Source organism: Aethalodelphis obliquidens, unplaced genomic scaffold, assembly GCF_003676395.1.
Source record: "Aethalodelphis obliquidens isolate GAN/ISIS:26980383/991018 unplaced genomic scaffold, ASM367639v1 scaffold42, whole genome shotgun sequence".
Classification (NCBI taxonomy): Eukaryota; Metazoa; Chordata; class Mammalia; order Artiodactyla; family Delphinidae; genus Aethalodelphis; species Aethalodelphis obliquidens.
Genome location: NW_020837986.1, coordinates 16659535 through 16679789, shown reverse-complemented (window position 1 = coordinate 16679789; position 20255 = coordinate 16659535). Strand labels below are relative to the sequence as shown.

Genomic DNA, 20255 nt, shown 5'->3' with positions numbered 1-20255 from the left:
ACTAGAAAGGCATATGAGGCCTGGACCTCTCAGGGCTGCTCAGGACAGTTGTGCACTGCATACTTCAGGTGGGGCCACTCATGTAGTGCACAACCTGTAAGCAAACCTTTTTTTCTCCTTAGCTCTATTGAGACATAACTGACATATAACATTGTGTAAATCTAAAGTGCACATTTAAAGTATACAATGTGTTGATTTGATACACTTACTACAAAATGATGACCACCATAGCTATAGCTAACACCTGCATCATGTCACATAATTACCATTTCTTTTTTGTGGTGAAACATTTAAGATCTGCTCTTTTACAGATCTGTCTTGGTTGGTCAATGTCATACAGTCTCCACCTTGACAACTTTCCATGGCCTTGCACCTGTTCTGTTTACCCACCTGCTTTCTACCCCATCCCTGTAGGTATTTGAGTTGTTTTAAATAGACTGCAACTGAAGAACTTAAAAATGACTACATCAAATATTCCACCAAAATTGCTTAAGATCTGGGGACTATACATGTTTTTCCTGTGAAGATGAGCAACTGTGCACATAGCAAAAGGGCAAAGCACAACACACAAAAAATGTAATACCTAAAATCATTTACCAAAATATCTGTATTCTGGTTCAAGATAAAAAGATTGAACAAATGCTTCTCTCTCTCTTCCCCTTCAAGATCTCACTGAAATTACAGAAGAAACGTAAAAACAAGGGTTAGGGATAAGAGGAAAAGGCGCTATGAGAAGTACTGAGAGATACTTCTGAAGCACTGAATTTCTAGCCAGAACGCCCGAAGTGGGGAGGCACACGGCACAACCATGAACATGCCAAATGCATCCACACACCTGGTCCGTTGCTCCTTCCTTCCTCCACTGTGTAAGGAATGCAGACCATTCAACAACAGCCAGAGCAGACCAGAGCTGGAGAGCCCTGGTACTAGCTAGTCAGCCTCTCCCTTAGGATATCACACCACACCTTCACGACACCCAGTACGCATAAGCCTAGACATTCAGTTATAAATACAAATCAACCTTGAGGAATCACTAGTATGAGAAAATCATCAACCTAAAAGCACCACCTAGATAAACACACGGAACGACTAACTCTGAAGGAAGGATTAATGCAAGAAACTTAAGAGAATGAAAAATACTAATTTTAGCAAATTCAAGGAGGTTTCAGAGATCACTGCATTCATAAAATAAGAAAGCAAGCTCTGGAACAAATCTTCACAATATTTAGAGACCTTGCAAAATGAAAAGGATAAAACAAAATCAGATGCAAAACAAAAACCCTTCAATAGATTAAACAGGAGAACACATATAGCCAAAAAGCTACTTGCCAGAAAATAACAGGAACAGCTGTATGCCAACAAATTTGATCACTTAGATGAAATAGAAAAATTCCTATAAAATACAGGTTACCTAAACTGACTCAAGCAGAAATAGAAAAGCTGCCTGTATTATACTTTACTTACCTATACTAAGAGATTGAATGAATAATCAAAAATCTTCCCACAAAGAAAAATCCAAGCCCAGATGGCTTCACTGGTGAATTCTACCAGTACTTAAAGAAGAATTAATACCAATCCTTTTGCAAACTCTTTCACAGTAAATACAAGAGGAGGGAACACTTCCCTACTCACTCTGAAGCCAGTACTACCCTGGTACCAAAGCCAGACAGTCATAACAAGAAAGAAAATTATAGAACAGACCTATATCTCTCATGAAAATAGACACAAAATACCCACCTAGCAAACTAAATCCAGCAACACAGTAAAAAGGATTATGCATCATAAGCAAATGGGCTTTATCCCAGGAATGAATGACTGGTTTGATATCCTTAAATCAATTAGTACAACGTAATATTAATAAACTAAAGAACAAAACCACATCACCATTGTGATACAGAAAATGCATTTGACAAAATCCAGCACCCAATCATGACAAAAGCCCTCAAAAATCTAGGAATAGAAGTAAAATTTCTCAACCTGATAAAGGACAAGTACGAAAAAACTAAGGCCAACATCATACATAATGGAAAAAGACTGAATTCTTTCCCTCTAAGATCAGGAACAAGAGAATGATGTCCACTCTCACCACTTTTATTCAACATTGTACTGGAATTTCTAGCCAGGCCAATTAGCACCCCCAAAATTTTTTTTTAAAAAGGTATCCAGATAGGAAAGACAGTAAAACTGTCTTTCTTAGTAAACAACACAACCTTGTATATAGAAAACCCTAATCCACTAAAAAACTAGTAGAAATAATGAGTTTAGCAAGGTTGCACAATACAAGATTAACATATTGTATTTCTACATATTAACAATGATCAGAAAACTAAATTAAGATAATTCCATTCACAATACCATGAAGAAGAATAAAATACTTTGTATAGTAAATTTAACAAAATAAGCATAAGATATATACATTGAAAACTTTATAAAACACTGCTGAAAGAAAATAAAAAACTAAAGAAATGAAAGACATTCCAGGTTCATAAACTAAAAGGCTTAATTAATATTGTTAAGATGGTAATATACCCCCAGTTAGTCTACAGATTCAATGCAATCTCTATCAGATGTCAGCTGGCTTTCTGTTGATGTTACTGAAACTGACAAGTTCATCCTAAAATTCATATGGAAATTCAAAGAACCCAGAACAGCCATAACAATCTAGGAAAACAAGAACAAAGTTGGAGGACTCAGACTTCCCAATTTCAAAACTTACTACAAAGCTACAGAAATCAAGAGTGTGATATCAGCATAAGGACAGACATATAGGTCAATGCAATAGAAATGAGAGTCCAGAAATAAGTTCTTACATTCAACTGATTTTCAACAAATGTGCTCCCAAAATTCAATAGTAAAAAAATAGTCTTTTCAACAAATGGTACAGGGACAACTGATTAACTACATGCAAAAAGATAAATTTGGACCCCTACCTCACACCATACACAAAAATTAACTCAAAATGAATTATGGAACTAAATACAAAGAGATAAACCTATGTAACCTTAAAGAGAAAACACAGGAGTAATTGTGATTTTTGGGTTAGTTAGGCACTGACTTCTTAGATACAATACCAAAAGCACATGGGATAAACGAAATCTTTTGTATTTCAAAAGATACCATCAAGAAAGTATGTAAAGCAATTATACCCCAATAAAGATGTTAAAAAAAAAAAAAAAGAAAGTAAAAAGAGGGCTTCCCTGGTGGCGCAGTGGTTGAGAGTCCGCCTGCTGATGCAGGGGACATGGGTTCGTGCCCTGGTCCGGGAAGATCCCACATGCCGCGGAGCGGCTAGGTCCGTGAGCCATGGCCGCTGAGCCTGGGCATCCAGAGCCTGTGCTCCGCAACGGGAGAGGCCACAACAGTGAGAGGCCCGTGTACTGCACCCACCCCCCCCCCAAAAAAAAAAAAAGAAAGTAAAAAGAAACCCATGGAATGGGAGAAAATATTTGCAAACTGTATAACCAATAAGGGACTTGTATCTAGATTCATAAAGAACTCTAATACGTCAACAGTAAAAAGATAATGTAATTTAAAACTGGGCAAAGAATTTGAATAGACAGTTCTCCAAACACATATAAATGGCCAATAGGATGCTCAACTTCATTAGTCATTAGGGAAATGCAAGTCAAAACCACAGTGAGATACCATTTCTCATATACTAGAACAGCAACAATCAAACAGACACATGTATTGATAAGGATGTGGAGAAATCTGAACCTTTCTATACTGCTAATGAGAATGAAAAATGGTACAGCTACTTTGGAAAACTTTGTGCCCATTATTCCCCATTTCTTTCCCTGGCCCTAGGCAACCACTAATCTACTTTTTGTCTCTATTTATTTGCCCTTTTTTGGACATTCCATATAAGTGATATCATATAATATATAGCCTTTGTATCTGACTGCTTTTGCACAGCATATTTTCGAGGTTCATTCATGTTGTAGAATATATCAGTACTTTATATTCCTTTTTATTGCCAAATAGTATTCCATTGTATGAATGTACCACATTTTGTTTATCCACTCGCTGGCTGACAGACATCTGGGTTGTTGCCACTTTTGTATATTATGAATAATACTTGTATGAGCACTCCATACAAGTTTTTTTTTTAATTAATTAATTTATTTATTTTTATTTTTGGCTGTGTTGGGTCTTTGTTGCTGCGCGTGGGCTCTTCTCTAGTTGCGGTGAGTGGGGTCTACTCTTTCTTGCGGTGAGCAGGCTTCTCACTGCAGTGGCTTCTCTTGTTGAGGAGCACAGGCTCTAGGTGCACGGGCTTCAGTAGTTGTGGCTTGCGGGCTCTAAAGCGCAGACTCAGCAGTTGTGGTGCACCGGTTTAGTTGTGCTGCGGCATGTGGGATCTTCCCGGACCAGGGCTTGAACCCGTGTCCCCTGCATTGGCAGGTGGATTCTCAACCACTGCACACCCAGGGAAGCCCCTCAGTACAAGTTTTTGTGTGGACATATATTTTCAATTCTCTTGGGTATATACTGGGCTATATGATGGATCTATGTTTAACTTTTTGAGGAACGGCCAAATTGTTTTCCAAAGTGGCTACAGAATTTTACATTCCTACCAACAATTTATGAGGATTCCAGTTTCCTAAATGATGTTGAGCATATTTTCATGTGCTTATTTGAGTTTAAAGAGTTCTTTATGTATTCTGGACATTAGCTTCTTATCAGACATATAATTTGTAAATATTTTCCTATATCCTGTGTATTTTCATTTTACCTGATATATTCTTGATATTAGTGGAAAAGCACAAATTTAACTATTTCATTAATCAAACCACTAGTAGATTAGAAATACAACTGTAGATCCTCCAAAATCTTAGGAAAAAAGGAACAAAGAGAATTTAATCCAGTTCTGTAGATAAAAAGCTGGTTTCTCATTTTATTTTGCATTTTCCTGCTCTACTTCCTTTTCTGAGAATGACTTTATATACTTTTGATAGGAACAGGATAAAGGGAGAAAGTAGGTGATTAAATAGTTAATCCCACTAGGGGACTGTAAGTGGAAAAAAATATGAGAGACCCCTGTAAGTTAATGATCACTCAAGAAAGCAGGTTTGCTTAACCACAAAACTAAGCAGGCCTGCTTAGCAACAAAACCATGCAACAGAAGCATGAGACACGCCCCAAAACAATAAAACAATGGTGGCATGAGACCCACATCCTGCCCAGTAAGCTCGTAAGTTAATGACCCCTAAGACATGCTCTCTGCACACATAAAAAACAATAATTTATGGAAGGGTGACATTCAAAGTGAAAGACCCTTATTGTACTGAAACCTAAAATAATTTTTCTATAATGTCATGACAGTCCTGGCTTGACCATGTAGGGACAAGAAAACTCCCCTGCCCAACCTGGAGGAGGAGCTTATGATGGAAGCCTGATGTCTACTCAAGAATGAGGAAGAAGGTGGTCTTTTCCCCCACCCCATTTTTCCTTTGATTATAAATCTGTAGCCCACTAAGTTCTCGGAGTGTGGCACCCTCTTGCCAGCTCACTTGTAAGCCTCACAAGTGTCCTATTCTAATAAATCCCTTCTTATCTATCACTTAGCACCTAGATGAATTCTTTCTGTGCTGAGACATAAAGGACTGGAGCTCCTTGGAGCGCCATGGTGCTCACCCCCAACCCCCGGGGGAAAAGACACCTAGCAGTTTCACTTTGCCCACTTTTTCTGTTGGGTCGACATTCAGCTTTATTTTTCTGGAGGGTAGAGGTTTACATACTCTGGATGATAATCATTTGTTATATACCCTGCAGATATTTTCTTCCAGTCTGCCTGTGGCCCTTTATCTTTGTTTACAGTGGTCTTTCCCTTATAGAAGTCCTCACAAAGAACCCAGTGCTCAGGGGCAATGTCTGGCAGGTTCTTGGAGATATTCTTATCCACTCATCTCTTGGGAGTCTTTGCACCTGCCTAGCATCTCCCAACTGCTCTGGAGGCCCATCAGTACATTCCTGAGATTTACTGAAAGTTTGAATCAAAGGTCAATTTTTCAGGGTTGGTTTCTCAGGACAGCTACCATAGCAGGTCTAGGATCAAGGTTTAGGTCAACTCAAGGTCTGCTCCTTCTGGCATCAACCATTGGAAAGGATAGGAAGGAAGGAGAAGGAGAAGGGAAAGGAGAGAGGGAAGGAGTGGGGAGGGGAGAAGAGGGCAAAGAGAGGGGAGGAAGGAGAGAGGGAGGCAGGCAGGCAGGCTGAATTTTTCCTTTTTTCTTCATGTCAAAGGGAAAGAGATGGTTTTCCTTCTCCCTTTTCTTAGAGCATTTCAGTAAGAAAACCTGTATTAAAAAACACTTCCTGTTCCTTTGATATGTATATGTATGAAAATTTTTAAACCTAAATAAGCCTCTAGTCAGCACTACAAAGCAGAGATGTTTTTCTTAAGTGCTTAAAAGCCATCTCTTTGAAATGTACACATCAAGGGAGCCAGCCCCCCTCCCCTTGCTGTGGGAATGGGTCCAAACTGTAACCACCTGCTTGCCTTAAAGATACAAGTTTGTTTTCTCCTTTGGGTAAAGGCAATTAACTAACCTAGGTGGCCTCCCCAATTACCAGGTAAATTCAGAATGAACTGTGAAAGAATGTAGAGCAAATAGTGCTGTCAAATCCTCACATGAAGACAAGTTATCTTCATTTTGAGAACATGTATATAATGGATTATATACGCTGGGATATTTAAAAGGGTAGAATTTCCCTCTGTTTTTGCAATCTCATTAGTGGATTGCTGCGATGTGGGCCACAACCTGGTTTAATGCTTATTCAATAATAAAACTGTTTCTTTCTTTTCTACATCTGTGGAGAGGAATTTCTGGGTTGGCAGTAGATTTTATTTTTAATTTTTCCCTACAATTGCCACAATGTATTTTTAAGTAAAAAGCAAACTGTAGAACAATATATCATATGCATAGTGTACAGCATAGTATTTTTATTTTAAAAACTATACATCTAGAGGTATCTATATTATACTGTTAAAAGTTTTTCCTTCTAGAGACGAGAAGAGGAATTCTAGTTTTTATTTTACCTACATCTGTAATAGTCGATTTTTTACAATGAACTCATTTCAATACTTTTGTAATGAAAGTTAGCAAGACAACTCACTTAAAGTCCTTAGTATTTTCATTAATTGACATTAAAAATATTTTTCACATGAAACAAATAGTTTCCTAAACTATCTGTTATTTTTTTCTTAAAGAAATCCATATAAATAATGTAGCTTTCAAGGCTTTATTCTTTGTAAATAGGTAGTGAAACACTTGATTTTGGATACACAAGACATCTTACCTGGACAATGAATGAAAGACCAGTTGTATCTGCTGTCCTCCAGACACATGCTGGAATTGAGAAGGGGCTGTGGATAGGAATTTCCTGTAGGGGCCTGAGAAGGCATTTTCACTGGTCCTTTATAGGAGCCCTCTGTGCATTTCCCTTTGCCAGTATTGCTGGGATCAGTACACCAGCCACAGCCTGGTTGCTCCAAGCAGTGACTACAGGTACAGTAGCCTGAACAATTTTCAGCTGTAAAAAAACATACGTTACAATTCACTATCATATGTAGTCTTAAATTCATTGTATTTAAATTACCTTTTTCTTTAACAGACTATTCAACTTCTGTGAGTCAAAATTCCTATTCTATTGTGATTGTTTAAATGACATAATAAAACTTTAAAAAGCCCAATATCTTGTCCAACATATAATAGAGACTCCTCCCCTCCTCTCTCAATCTCAGGATGTTTAGAGATCATCTCCTGGAAATCACTTCTTTATGAATTAGGAGATTAAGATGTCGAGATATTACATGGATTGAGCAATATAATACTGAGGCTGGGCAAATTATTTCTGTACTCTGTGATCCATCCTACAGTTGTTTACTTGTGTCATTGTTCTTGGTTCTGTATGCGGGTTCACATCAGGCAGTCTCTGGACAGTCCTGAGCAGGAGGTCAAGTCTGGTCTCATCCCTAGAATTTTCAGAGGCTGACAGCACTGCCCTACACACAGGAGTTGTCACCCATACTGCCTAGAGCTCACTTTTCACTCACGGGGGCAGCTGCTCATGGTATACCACTCCATACACTGGCCAAAAGGGAAGGAGGCCACGTAGGCATTGGAGTCCACGCACTGCTTCATGTTGCTGCACCACATGCACTCGGAGCTGCCGCTGGTACACTCCCCACATGCCGTCCGCAAGGCACACGGTGTCCGGCACTGCTTGGCACTGTGGTTCGCTGGGAAGTAAACCGAAGAGAGACACTTAGAGCTCCCACTATGTCAGCTAAGGTCAAAGGTTTTTCAATGTGGGTTGTGACCCACTAGTGTGTCATGAAATCAATTCAGTGGGTTACACTAAATGCAGAAGAAAATAGAAAGTCTTAGGTCATCAAGTACTATTTAGTCAAGTATATTTATATACTTGGGGGAAAAACAGTTTTTCTTTTCCAAGAGCATTAAGGACAGACATGAGGGAACAAGCTAATCTTTCCATATGAGTAGAGGTTCTAAAGCTCCTTATAATATAGGAGACCCAGGATGAACTTCAGGGGTTTTACAACCCACCTGAATATACAAAATTGCATCTTTGTATATTCTGGGGGAAAAAGAACCACAGCATTCATTAAATTCACCAAAGCACTCAGGATCCAAAATGGCTGAAAAGTTTCCCTAGATATTACACTTTAAGGTGACCCCTACAGTGCTATGAATTCTCTTCCACACCTCTGTATTCCTCAGACAAATGACAGTACCTTCCTAAAATAAGACATGATGTCAATGGAGTCCAGTCTCCCAAAAGCAGCCACAGAATTCCAACTACTGCTTGTAAGTACCTCTGCAGGAGGAGGACACTGGTCTAGGGCTGCAAATGCCACCCATGTGCCTGCCTTTAGGAAGCCTAAATGTGCCTAGAGAGCTTCAAGCCTGTGAAGCTACTCCAAGTGTCCGGTCCTTCAGCACCCTCCTGCAGCTTTATAATGCTGAAGGTTTGCTTCTGCTTCCTGACACAGAGCTACTCCCATCATTTTTCTCCCCACTGACACTATCTTTCTGCCATTGTCCCTGCAGTGATCTGCTTGCTTTTCTGATCTTTTCTTTGGATTTTTTGTTCTTTCTTCCACAATATTTCCCTGCCAACACCAAGAAATTTGCCTTTCAGAGAAATTATCAATACTTTTTGTGGTCAACAAACCAATCAATCTCATGGTTAATCAGAATATTAGTGTTAGTTATTTTTGGTTTTGTTCATGGCTCACATTATTCAGAGTCAAACACTATTTCCTTCTGCTTTAAAAATTCTGTGTTACACTCTGCTTCATATGCTTGAAATCAATACTCCATCGGTTTTTCATGAAAATTTCATAATACTTAACTATGCCTTCTACAGTTTCTCTTTCGACGAACTTCCAGTAACGCATAATTCACCCATATACTTACCAGGTCTTTCACAGACACTACCATTGAGTGGGTTGATGCAGGTTGCAGCTTTTAAGCCCGAAGTACTGGGTTCGGACAAAATTCCACAGAATCCAGCATCACTGGGCTCAGATGGCATCCACTGTAGCAAACTATTTGTGAATGGGGACATATCTTCCCAGCACCAGTAGGACACATTGATCTTCCGAAGGCCAACCCACGGGGTTAAGGTGAGCTTGGACTGTAGGCAAAACAGGCACAGCTATGAATATAATCAATGTCTTGACCAAAACTGGATTCTAGACAAAAACCATTAAGTTACATACATCCAAAAGATAAAGGAAAACCTCCCTATCCCGATTCAGCCATGGTAGATTACTGCAGACCATCATTTTTCTGTTACATATCATGCCTGGCACTTTAATATGGCCATTTTACAAAGGACAGAAATATAGTTCGGAGAAGATATCAATATCAAAGTAATAATCAAGTTCCTAAATTTCTACATGCTATGACAAATGCTATGAAGGAATGACCAAACCCAACTTGGTTTAAATGTCTATTTATACGTGAAATCATTGTATCGATATTTATGAAATACTGGTTATATGCCTATCATTATCTAAGCCTGTTTTGGAAGCTCTGGCTAGTTCAGGCTTAGATAAATGATGATTAAAGATTCCCACCTTCAGCTGGGGAGGTGGGGGGTATTGGCTGTCACTGAATTTATAGAAAAAATAGGACAATGAATTCCTGGGAAAGTCTGTCTCAGATGCCACATGTAGCCAAAACCCAGACCCCACTTCCTATGTCCTCCCCAAGGAAGTGCTTCCCATTCCTCCTACCTGCTTGACACTTCCCCCTAACTGTTCTATACCAAAGACAATGTTGTTGAAAGAGCCGTTGTCTTGTATCTACTTGACTGAGGGTAGGACCACAGTTCTAGGGCTCTGGACTAAAAAAGACAAAATGTGACTGTGGAATATCAACTACAAGCTGCCTGAGAGTACTGGGTGGACAGGAAGAGAACTTGGGGACTTTCTGTGCTCACAAACTCCTGATAAGAAGATGCCCTCTCCTTTTGGCTTGGTCAGATCTAAGAAAGACCCAAATGGATGTCTATTTCTTAGGATGATTAGCATTAAATCATATTACACACTGTAATAATACCTGAAATCTGAGAGACTCAGGTGGCTTAATTCAGCTCAGCTAATTAGTAATGGCATTCCCCTCCCCCACCCCAACAGAACCTAGGGATAAAACAGATATGAAATCATCTACTGATGTCACAGGATATGTGCATATGTAAACATGCTACTGTTCAATACACATGTAATTATTGATATATCTTATAATTTAATGAAATATGACTAATAAAAATAAGGTGTTGGAAATTTAAAGATAAGAAAGAATTTATTAAAAGAAGAGAATTTGACAGTGCAGTTCCATAGTGTATTACACTGCACCTACTAGCATTCCTCCTGCTGCCAAGCACATCACAGGTAAGCTGTAGTCATGCTGTCAGTAGAAGGATGGATACTAGAAACTTAATTTCCAAAGATTTTAACTCACCATGCTCTGCGATGACTGCATGATTCGCAGCTGCTTAAGGACAAATTCCACCTTCTTCTGGGTTGTAAGAGAAGCCAAAAAGGCATTGTGGTTCCTACAGGACAATTTTGCATTGTCATAATTCTCTTTGGCAGTAGTAATTTTCAGACATGAGTTTCCAACCAAATGCCAGCCAATGCCACAGATATTTTCTTTATTAAAGAGGGGAGAGAAAAACAAAGAGTTTTAGAAATCACACAAAACTACGTATATTAGCAGCTTGAACTGCTGAAAACCTAAAGGGCTTTTGTGAGCTGAATTCTAGATACTTCATTCAGATGTGGTGAGTGCATCAGACACATTACTAAGAACCAAATACAGAATACACACAAGAATTTTTTAAATGTTTATCAGTCATATTTCCTGGATCTCAAGATGCATATTCTGAGGTCAACCCTCCTATGTTTTAGAGGAAAACATTTGTTTGATGTCACTGTTAAACTTATAAACCTCCTTTTGAAGAAAAATCAGAAACAAGGCTAAAATCCTAAGAGCAGAAAAATGAATATGCATTATTGGAAAGATGGGGTGGAAAACTGCAAGAAGAGAAATGAGTTGGTGAGTGAGCAAGCTGCACTGTTTTCACATCAAGTGAAACAAAACATCCAAAAAGTGAGGTGGAAAGAGGATTTTTGGGAAATAAACCGAAGTGCTACAGTACACCAGGTAAGTTTGTAATCTGCTACTGTGACCTCCCTGTACCCACCCAAGGAAATGCAGAAGCTATACATGCTTCCTGGAAGACAGTGCACGAGCAAAGCAACTTCACTGGAACCAAAGTACCCTGGAGATGCCCTCAACAATGTTCATCAACAGCCAGTGAGATAAACGGAAGGTGCCACAGGAAAGGGATCATTTCAGAGCAGATAAAGACTTGTTCCTCAAAGTGTGGCATCAGTGTCATTGCTCGCTGAAATGCAGATTCTAGGGCCCCACCACAAATCTGTGCCAGAATCTGGCTTCTAGCAAGACCCCCAGGTACTCTGCTATGCCCTAAAGTTTGAGATGCAATGAGGTAAAAGAACAAGAACCCCACTCTAGCAAGCTGAATCAAGTACTTCCGAAGGATTTCAAGAGGGGCCCCAGTAGACTCCAGCTACCCTGTACTTGTGTTGCACAGAGCCAAAGAAGTCCCCTTCCTGGGCTTCCTGGTTGAGCAAATATATCATACAGTTTCAGCCATGGCTGGCTGGCTTCAGGCCCCCAACTCATCATCCTGAACCTCAGAAGTGCTATAAATTGAGGTATCTGGGGCTGGGGTCATCCCAGGAGGTGCTGCTGACAGAGACATCTCTCCTTTCCTTCTTATCAGAAGGTGCTGAAAACCTGATCCCAGTGGTCAGTAAGAAGTACTCTTCATAAAGTGTACAGCAGGGGCTTCCCTGGTGGCGCAGTGGTTGAGAGTCTGTCTGCCGATGCAGGGGACACGGGTTCGTGCCCCGGTCCGGGAAGATCCCACATGCTGTGGAGTGGCTAGGCCCATGAGCCATGGCCGTTGAGCCTGCATGTCCGGAGCCTGTGCTCTGCAATGGCAGAGGCCACGGCGGCAGGAGGCCCGCATACCGCAAAAAAAAAAATAAAAATAAAAAAATGAAGTGCCCAGCAGACTGGCTGCTGAGACTGCTGCTTTCTACTCCCAGGTTACCGTAGAGTGGGGTAGGGACAATGGAGAGTGGGGTTGGGACAAGAGAGCAGGCTCAATGACACAGAGTCAAGCTGTCCTTGATTCTCCACAGCAGCAAATGACGCTTCACTTTCTTTCAAAGGATGGTAGAAGTAAATACTTAAGAACTGTATTTCTGCTTTAAAATATAACAAACCACAATAGTGGTGACGGGGAATGAATGGATAAAATGAGTTCGCCCCTTTTGCAGGGTTCAATCTAGGCTGCACAGTATTGAGGGTGTGTGCGTGTGAAGTCTTTGGACCCACACACATCAAGATGCCCCTGGCAAGGCCTACCAGGCAGGGCGATGCACTCCTGATTCCGAGGCTCCCACTGGCAGTTCTGGTCCAGGGCACAGCTCCTGCAGCTGGTCTTCTTGTTACAGTAGTACATGGGGTTATCCTTGGGGCAATGATCGTACCTGGAAATGGAGATCTAGAATACAATGGACAAAAGCTTTTCTCTTATATCCACAGAGAGAACTCATGGCAAGAACAAATAGGATACTAAAAACAACAGCCTAACTGAGGAAGCAAACTACAAATACATACATACATAAATAAATAAATAAGATGTAGATGAAGCAGCACTGCAGTGGAAACACTATAGTGAAATGTTCTGTTCAAGGACATGCCTTTACCTGGCAAGGAAGCAGTGCATTCTTTTAAGCACCATGCTTCAACTTGCTTATCTGCAGAATGGGAATGTTGAACTTGCTGCTTTTTAAATGTCTCCCAAACATTCTAAAAGTTTTTAATTTTATGAGCTGCTTTACAGACTGACAAATAATGTCTTATAAACAGTCAAAAATTATAAACGTTGAGTCATCATATCTTTTTTTTCCTTATAACCTAAATAAAAAATCATAAATGGTAAGCATAAATTATGTTGAGCCAAGATATAACATAAGACAAGGAGATTTTGCAAAGTCTATTATTTCCACAATTCAGTTTGGCTGCTGCTACACACCTGTCTCACTTTCACTCTCAAGTCCTAAATTGCTCCCCAAACCCTGCATATGTAGAGGGAGCACACCATTACAAACTTCACGCCAAGAATCTAGTACTTAGCCATAGCCATGCATAGGGACTGGGGTGTACTCAGAATAATAATCTTGCCTTCTTCTAAAACACCACACATCAATCCTCGTGGCTAACAGAACCTTTGGAATTAGGACATACAGAGCATCCCTTACTAAAAGAAACTTGAGCAATAATAAAATCCAAATCTACACTGAAGGTTTCAAAGATAATTCTGGGCTATACCATACGCTCTAAAATCTACATCTAATCCCACTCAGGATTTTTCTATCCTCTGAAATCCTTTAGAAACAGCCTCTGACCTGGCCTTCTGTGCAGCTGTGGTTCATAGGGACACAATGGTCATGGCACCAGTGGCAGTCATTTGTGTTGGCCGTGCAGCTGTAACAATCCGTGTGCTGGTCACATCTGTCATGGTCAAGAGCTGTGAAGAGAAGAAAAATTCATCAACTGTGACAGCTTCTCCTCAGAAATGTCACAGGCCATTACAACTGCTGTTGAGCAAGATATGACACTGAGGCAAAAAATAAATAAATAAATAAAATAACAAGCCTTGGGAAGTAAAATGAGGAGTGAAACTGGCAGGAAAATATATTGGTGTGTTCAGGTCAAAACAGTAAATAAGTAAACAATCTGAAGAAAAGTAAATAAGTAAACAATCTGAAGAAATGCCATTTTGTACTCCACCCTCCTAACAAAAGTACACAGAAAGTGAAAAACAAAGATAGAATAATTCAACGATGTGATATAAAGGAAATAGGTCTGGTTCTTCCAATATTTTTCTTTTCAAGAAAGAAATCAACTAGCAGTTGAATGAACACCAAGAGCAGCCCAGGGGCTAAACAAAGAAATGTAGGAGACCAAGCCATTCCTCCAGCTATAAATGCAAGGCTGCTCTGGGCACAGGAAGCAGGCAGCACCACAGAACCCCAAAGAAGGCAATACACATATATGTAAGTCCAAGAAATTCTGGGCTACTAGAGACCTGTTGATCTCCTACTGACCCTAGACAGGTCAAGGTCGGCAATGAAAGAGAAGCCACACAACAGTGCTGCCTCATCTATTAAACCATTCATGGACATGGCACATGGTAGAATCCATGGACAAGAAAAGGCAGGGCCCACCCTCACGAAGACCCCAACAACCTGCTCCTTAGGCTGTTCTTCCTGCCCTGGTCATCACCCCATGGACTGGGCCCACAGAGAAAGCAGAGTGAACCAAGGAAGGTGACATCTGAGATGAGTTCATAGCAAATGGGTTCATAATGAACCACCTAAGGTAATTAAATATTATTTCCTATAAACTTGCACATTTAATTTGAACTTTTTAAATATGGTTAAAAAATAACTATTTCACTGATCGTATCCCTTTTAGGAGACAGTGACTAACCCTACCAAGTTCTGGTCACGTTAGTTCTCCAGCACTCACCAGCCCACCAATGAACCTGTAAAGCTGCCTGGGTGTTCTTACTGAGGATTTATGTTCAGCTTAATTTGGAGCATTCCAGGAGAGTGAAAGCTGCCTCTATCCATCATAACTCTCATGGTAACTGCTACACCAACCCTAACAGTTAAGAAATTCAGTCAACATAGTTTAAATTAATTGAAGTGAAACAATATTTTTCAGAGACATTTTTCTTACTTTTAAAGGACTTTCTCACATATGACTTCATTGTATTGCACTGTGCTATTATGTCAGAGCAAAAGGGTAAAAGGAGCTGAGTAGGTAAGATGAAGAAAGCTTGGACAATATAAGGGGTGGTTCTAGAAGGAGGGATCACTGTTCATCCTCAGCAACTGTCTGCCTTGCTATCACTGCTGTGCCCAACTAGAGAAGCTAGAAAAGAATAATACCTCTATCCACTAGAACAATCTACTCCAACATAGCTTTTCTGGATTGGCCCTCTTAATCTCATCCTTAATGTTAGAACTGCATAATTCAATATGGTAGCCACTAACCACATGTAGTTTTTATTTATTTATTTTTTGGCCATGGTGCGTGACACGTGGGATCTTAGTTCCCCAACCAGGGTGGAACCCATGCCCCCTGCAGTGGAAACGTAAAGTCTTAACCACGGGACCGCTGGGGAAGTCCCCACATGTAGTTTTTAATTAAATTTTTTAAATTAATTAAATTAATTAAAATTTTAAAATTCAGTTCTTCAGTCACACCAGTCTCATTCCAAGTGTTTGATAGCCACATATGGCTAGTAGCTAACATATTGGGACAGCGCAGATATAAAAAGTCCTACCAGATTGCAGTGCCTCAAAACAGCTGAAACTAGGTTCTGGAGTTGGTATACAAAGTCTATACAATGCTAAAAGGTTTTGTCTTCATCATTAGCAAACAGCATACGTGGCACGTTCCTATCCATTATAAAGATGTTTACAATCCAATTTTCAAACACCCATAAAGCATTTGCCCAAGTTATTACTGAATAATTTTGGATAATAAAATGAACATTAAAAGTACACATTGGATGGGCTTCCCTGGTGGCGCAGTGGTTGAGAGTCTGCCTGCCGATGCAGGGGATACGGGTTCATGCCCCGGTCCGGGAAGATCCCACATGCCGTGGAGCGGCTGGGCCGTGAGCCATGGCCGCTGGGGCTGCGCGTCCGGAGCCTGTGCTCCGCAATGGGAGAAGCCACAGCAGTGAGAGGCCCGCGTACCACAAAAAAAAAAAAAAAAAAAAAAGCACACATTGGATAAGTGACTTCACAATTCAGATAAAATGAGATCTCAAAGTAATTAAATTTTAAGAAGAGATAAAAACATACTTCCTTTAGAAAAACACTCTGATTTTAACTTTTCTTCTTGTGCCTCAGTCGCCAACTCCCAGGAGACACACTGAGATGACCCTGTGTCCCACACACACCGGATGCCAGGTCCTGCTGCTAAACAAGCAGCTTCACTCTGGTGTGCTTCACACTGTTCTGAAGTAAATACCAGGATGTCACTGAGGAGGAGACTATTGAAACCACCAAATACATACATGGTGCTAAAAGAAAAAAGAGAGAGAAAGAGTTCACTGGAAACTTACATAAACAAATGCATGATATACTTCTTATAATCTTTAAACGAATCTCACATATCAAAAGTCCTGTAAAAAAGTTATTTTCAAGACCTCAAAAAACATTCTTATACCTTTACTTCCCAAATTCCAACCTTTCACAATGGCCTGTGACTACCCAGAATAGTTCCAATAATCTACCTCCTCTTTACAGCTACTATATTAAAAAGTTCTCATGATAAGTGAGTGACTTTTAACCAGGATTCTTCAAAATATTTTAGTGACAGGGCAAGCTAGCATATTTTAAAATTATACACATAATCCTATATCTACATGTTTTTAAATATTAAAAATAAGTATGTACAATTTAAGAAGTATAGATAAAGGCTCTCTAGTCAAAACTGTGTAATGAAAACATAGACCAATAAGAAAGAGATAAAAGTGCATATGAAAATTTAGTACACAGTACAAGTCACATTTTAATTAGTGGAACAGATGATTTCAAGCATTTCTTTCAACTCTGAGATCCTATAATCCACCAGGAAGTTTAGTACTAACCCACAATGAGGTATCAAATAATTCACTCTCACTGTGCCTCAATTTTCCTCAATCGACAGAGGATAACTAAAGCATAAAGATTCTGTGGTTGTATTTTTACTATATCTGAAAACTGACATATTTCAGTAACCAAAAATGAACACCAGGTTTAATTTTTAACTTCATATTGGTTTACTTAGTATCACATTATATAGTCTGGTTTCAGCTAGTCAATTTATTGCTTAAACCAAATAAGCTCCATCGGCCTCTCAGTACAGCTGGTGTTCTTAGCAATTCTGAATTCATCTGGTCACATCGGCTATGTGAGGGTAGGCAAAGTCCTTCAAAGAGGCTTGGAGCAGGCAACTGAAAAGAACAGCTGCATCTGCAGCAGTCTCAATGCCTCACAGCCCACTCTTCTTCCTGCCTCCCTCAAAAACCACAAGAACAACGACTAAGTGAAGCACAGCTGGCCCAATGCAGATGCTCGATTAAGGGAACCATCATTCAAAATGTGGAAATCACGTGAATCAAAGTTTCTCTTTAGGTAAGTTACTTCACAAAATTAAACTAACCATTACAGCAGAAATTAACACAACACTGTAAATCAACTATACTTCAATTTTAAAAAATTGAAAAAAAAATTAAACTAACCATGGTTTTTTACTACATGACCTCCCTTGTCATGCCCTGTCCCCCTCCAACCCTGGCCCATTCATACAGATACTCACATATAGGCTCAAATACTCCACTGGAATTATACAAAAAGAAGCACATTATTATAACGCAGGCAAGCCATTCCCAATTTTGATTCATGGTTAAATTACATCTTACGGTAAACTTCTGTCAACTTCTCTAAGTTTATATAAAACCTCCGAAATGTTTTGATAGAAAATCCATTTATTTGCTAATTATCATTATGGTACTAACAGCTGCCATTTAGCAAATGCCTATTATGTGCCAAATCTTATGCTAGGAGAACACCATGAATATAAAGATGAACACAGCTGAGGCCAGGCACTCACAGGCAAGATGATGACAAAATGGACCCACTGTTTTTCAGATGAAGAACATCAAGAGGCACTTACTAGAAAACTTTAAGCCTTTTCCTTACTGAGGAAATATCAAATTACAATTTAAGATAAGACTTCAGGGACTTCTCTGGTGGTCCAGTGGTTAAGAATACGCCTTCCAATGCAGGGGACACAGGTTCGATCCCTGGTCTGGGAACTAATATCCCACATGCCATGGGGCAACTAAGCCCACATGCTGCAACTACTGAGCACGTGAGCCGCAACCAGAGAGCCCACGTGCCACAACAAAAAAAAGATCCCGCACGCTGCAACGAAGATCCCACGTGCCACAACTAAGAACCAACGCAGGCAAATAAATAAATAAATAAATATTTTTAAAAAAGATAACACTTCAAATTAGTAGTCAAAAATTCTTCCATTTAAATCTATACCTATCAAATATTCCCACAGTAAAACCGTATTTATTGCTAAATTTCAGCTGTTTACTTTGTGAAAGATGTCCCTTTTTCCAGTATCTAAGTGTTTGAATTCTGTCAATTCTTCCTTCACATCCCCACGATAGGTTGCTTTCTTATCTTTCTTAATCCAAGGTGAATTACCTCATCTAACTTTCATTATCACAACAGAAATTTTGAAAATGAAGGGAATCCTAACATAATATACATAGGCATTATGGCATTTAAATAGTTTCAGGATTGATAAGGCCTAGAATTTTAAAAGGTGAAGTAAACAGTAATCAGAGAAGAAACAAAATGAGAAAAAATTAACAACATGATTAGACTATTTTAACAAATGAAAAAATCGGTAAAGCACACTATAAGGTACAGGTCACATGGCCACTCTGGAGCTCCCTTATATGAAAGATGCTTCTCCAGGGGCAGATTTGTGAAGAGCTCTATTAGTTTGGGCCAGGCACTTCAGAATGATGCAATGAAATGCAGTGCAGACTTCAGATTATCCAAAGACTTGATATATATGAAGCACCACAGACTTGACCTATATGAAGCATCAGAATCTCCCCACCTCTGTTCCCATATCTTATCCCTTACCTAAAGTGCCCTCTCTCCTTTTTTTCAAATCTTTCTTCACCACTCAGACAAAAGCACCACAAACAATAGCAAATAGCAGAAGGCCTAAGACAGTAACTGCATACAACTTTTGTTGTCCCATGCACTCAGACAACACCAAACATGCTAACAAAACTACATCAACAAATATGGCATTAGAAGTAATTCAAATCCACATCAAATATTTTAAATATAGATCAGGAAATTCATACCTAACATAATGCTATGAAAAAACAATGGGATAAGGTAATCCTATGAATAATATGTAAGTCCAATATCACTTCATATTTTACTTCATTTTCATTTTAAACACAAGAGAAAAGGAACAAGCACTTCTTCTTCAATTACCTGTTGTATAAGACTGCTGAATGGCCAAATCTGTTGACATCATGGTGGAGATCAGGTCTGGGAAGCACTGACCATCGGTCACAAGCTAGGAGCAAGAAAAACACATTTCAGAAGGGACTGTCACTCATAATCAATAGGGACTGGCATTTTCTTTGGGAAAGAAGACTGTAATAAACACAAATATATCTCTCAGTTTTTCTTAGTCACACCATTATTTCTGAAGTAAAATGCAGCAGCAACAGAACAGAAGGGCAAGGAAGAACGGTAGGACTCTATAGCAATTCTAATTAGTGAATGCACATTCACATCACTCACTCTGTTGCCTATCAATATTACCCACTAGAATGTTTTTTTTTTTTTTTTTTGCCATACGCGGCCCTCTCACCGCTGCAGCCTCTCCCGCTGCGGAGCACAGGCTCTGGACGCGCAGGCTCAACGGCCATGTCTCATAGGCCCAGCCGCTCCGCGGCATGTGGGATCTTCCTGGACTGGGGCACGAACCCGCATCCCCTGCATC

General features: G+C 39.7%; 1 protein-coding gene across 4 annotated transcripts in view; it reads right to left on the bottom strand.

The window, feature by feature from the left end:
• ATRN (attractin) overlaps positions 1 to 20255 on the bottom strand; it is a 175890-nt gene that overhangs the window by 76017 nt on the left and 79618 nt on the right. For all 4 annotated transcript variants that reach the window (XR_003427214.1, XM_027078799.1, XM_027078800.1 and 1 more), the window contains exons 11-18: positions 19739 to 19823; positions 16520 to 16740; positions 14045 to 14166; positions 12999 to 13137; positions 10998 to 11188; positions 9447 to 9666; positions 8060 to 8245; positions 7303 to 7536 (exon numbers count right to left, since the gene is read on the bottom strand). Coding sequence is in view for 3 of the 4 variants with exons in the window: in XM_027078799.1 (XP_026934600.1) it covers positions 7303 to 7536; positions 8060 to 8245; positions 9447 to 9666; positions 10998 to 11188; positions 12999 to 13137; positions 14045 to 14166; positions 16520 to 16740; positions 19739 to 19823 (1398 nt within the window). In the remaining variant the exon portion in view is untranslated. The remainder of the gene's footprint in view (positions 1 to 7302; positions 7537 to 8059; positions 8246 to 9446; positions 9667 to 10997; positions 11189 to 12998; positions 13138 to 14044; positions 14167 to 16519; positions 16741 to 19738; positions 19824 to 20255) is intronic.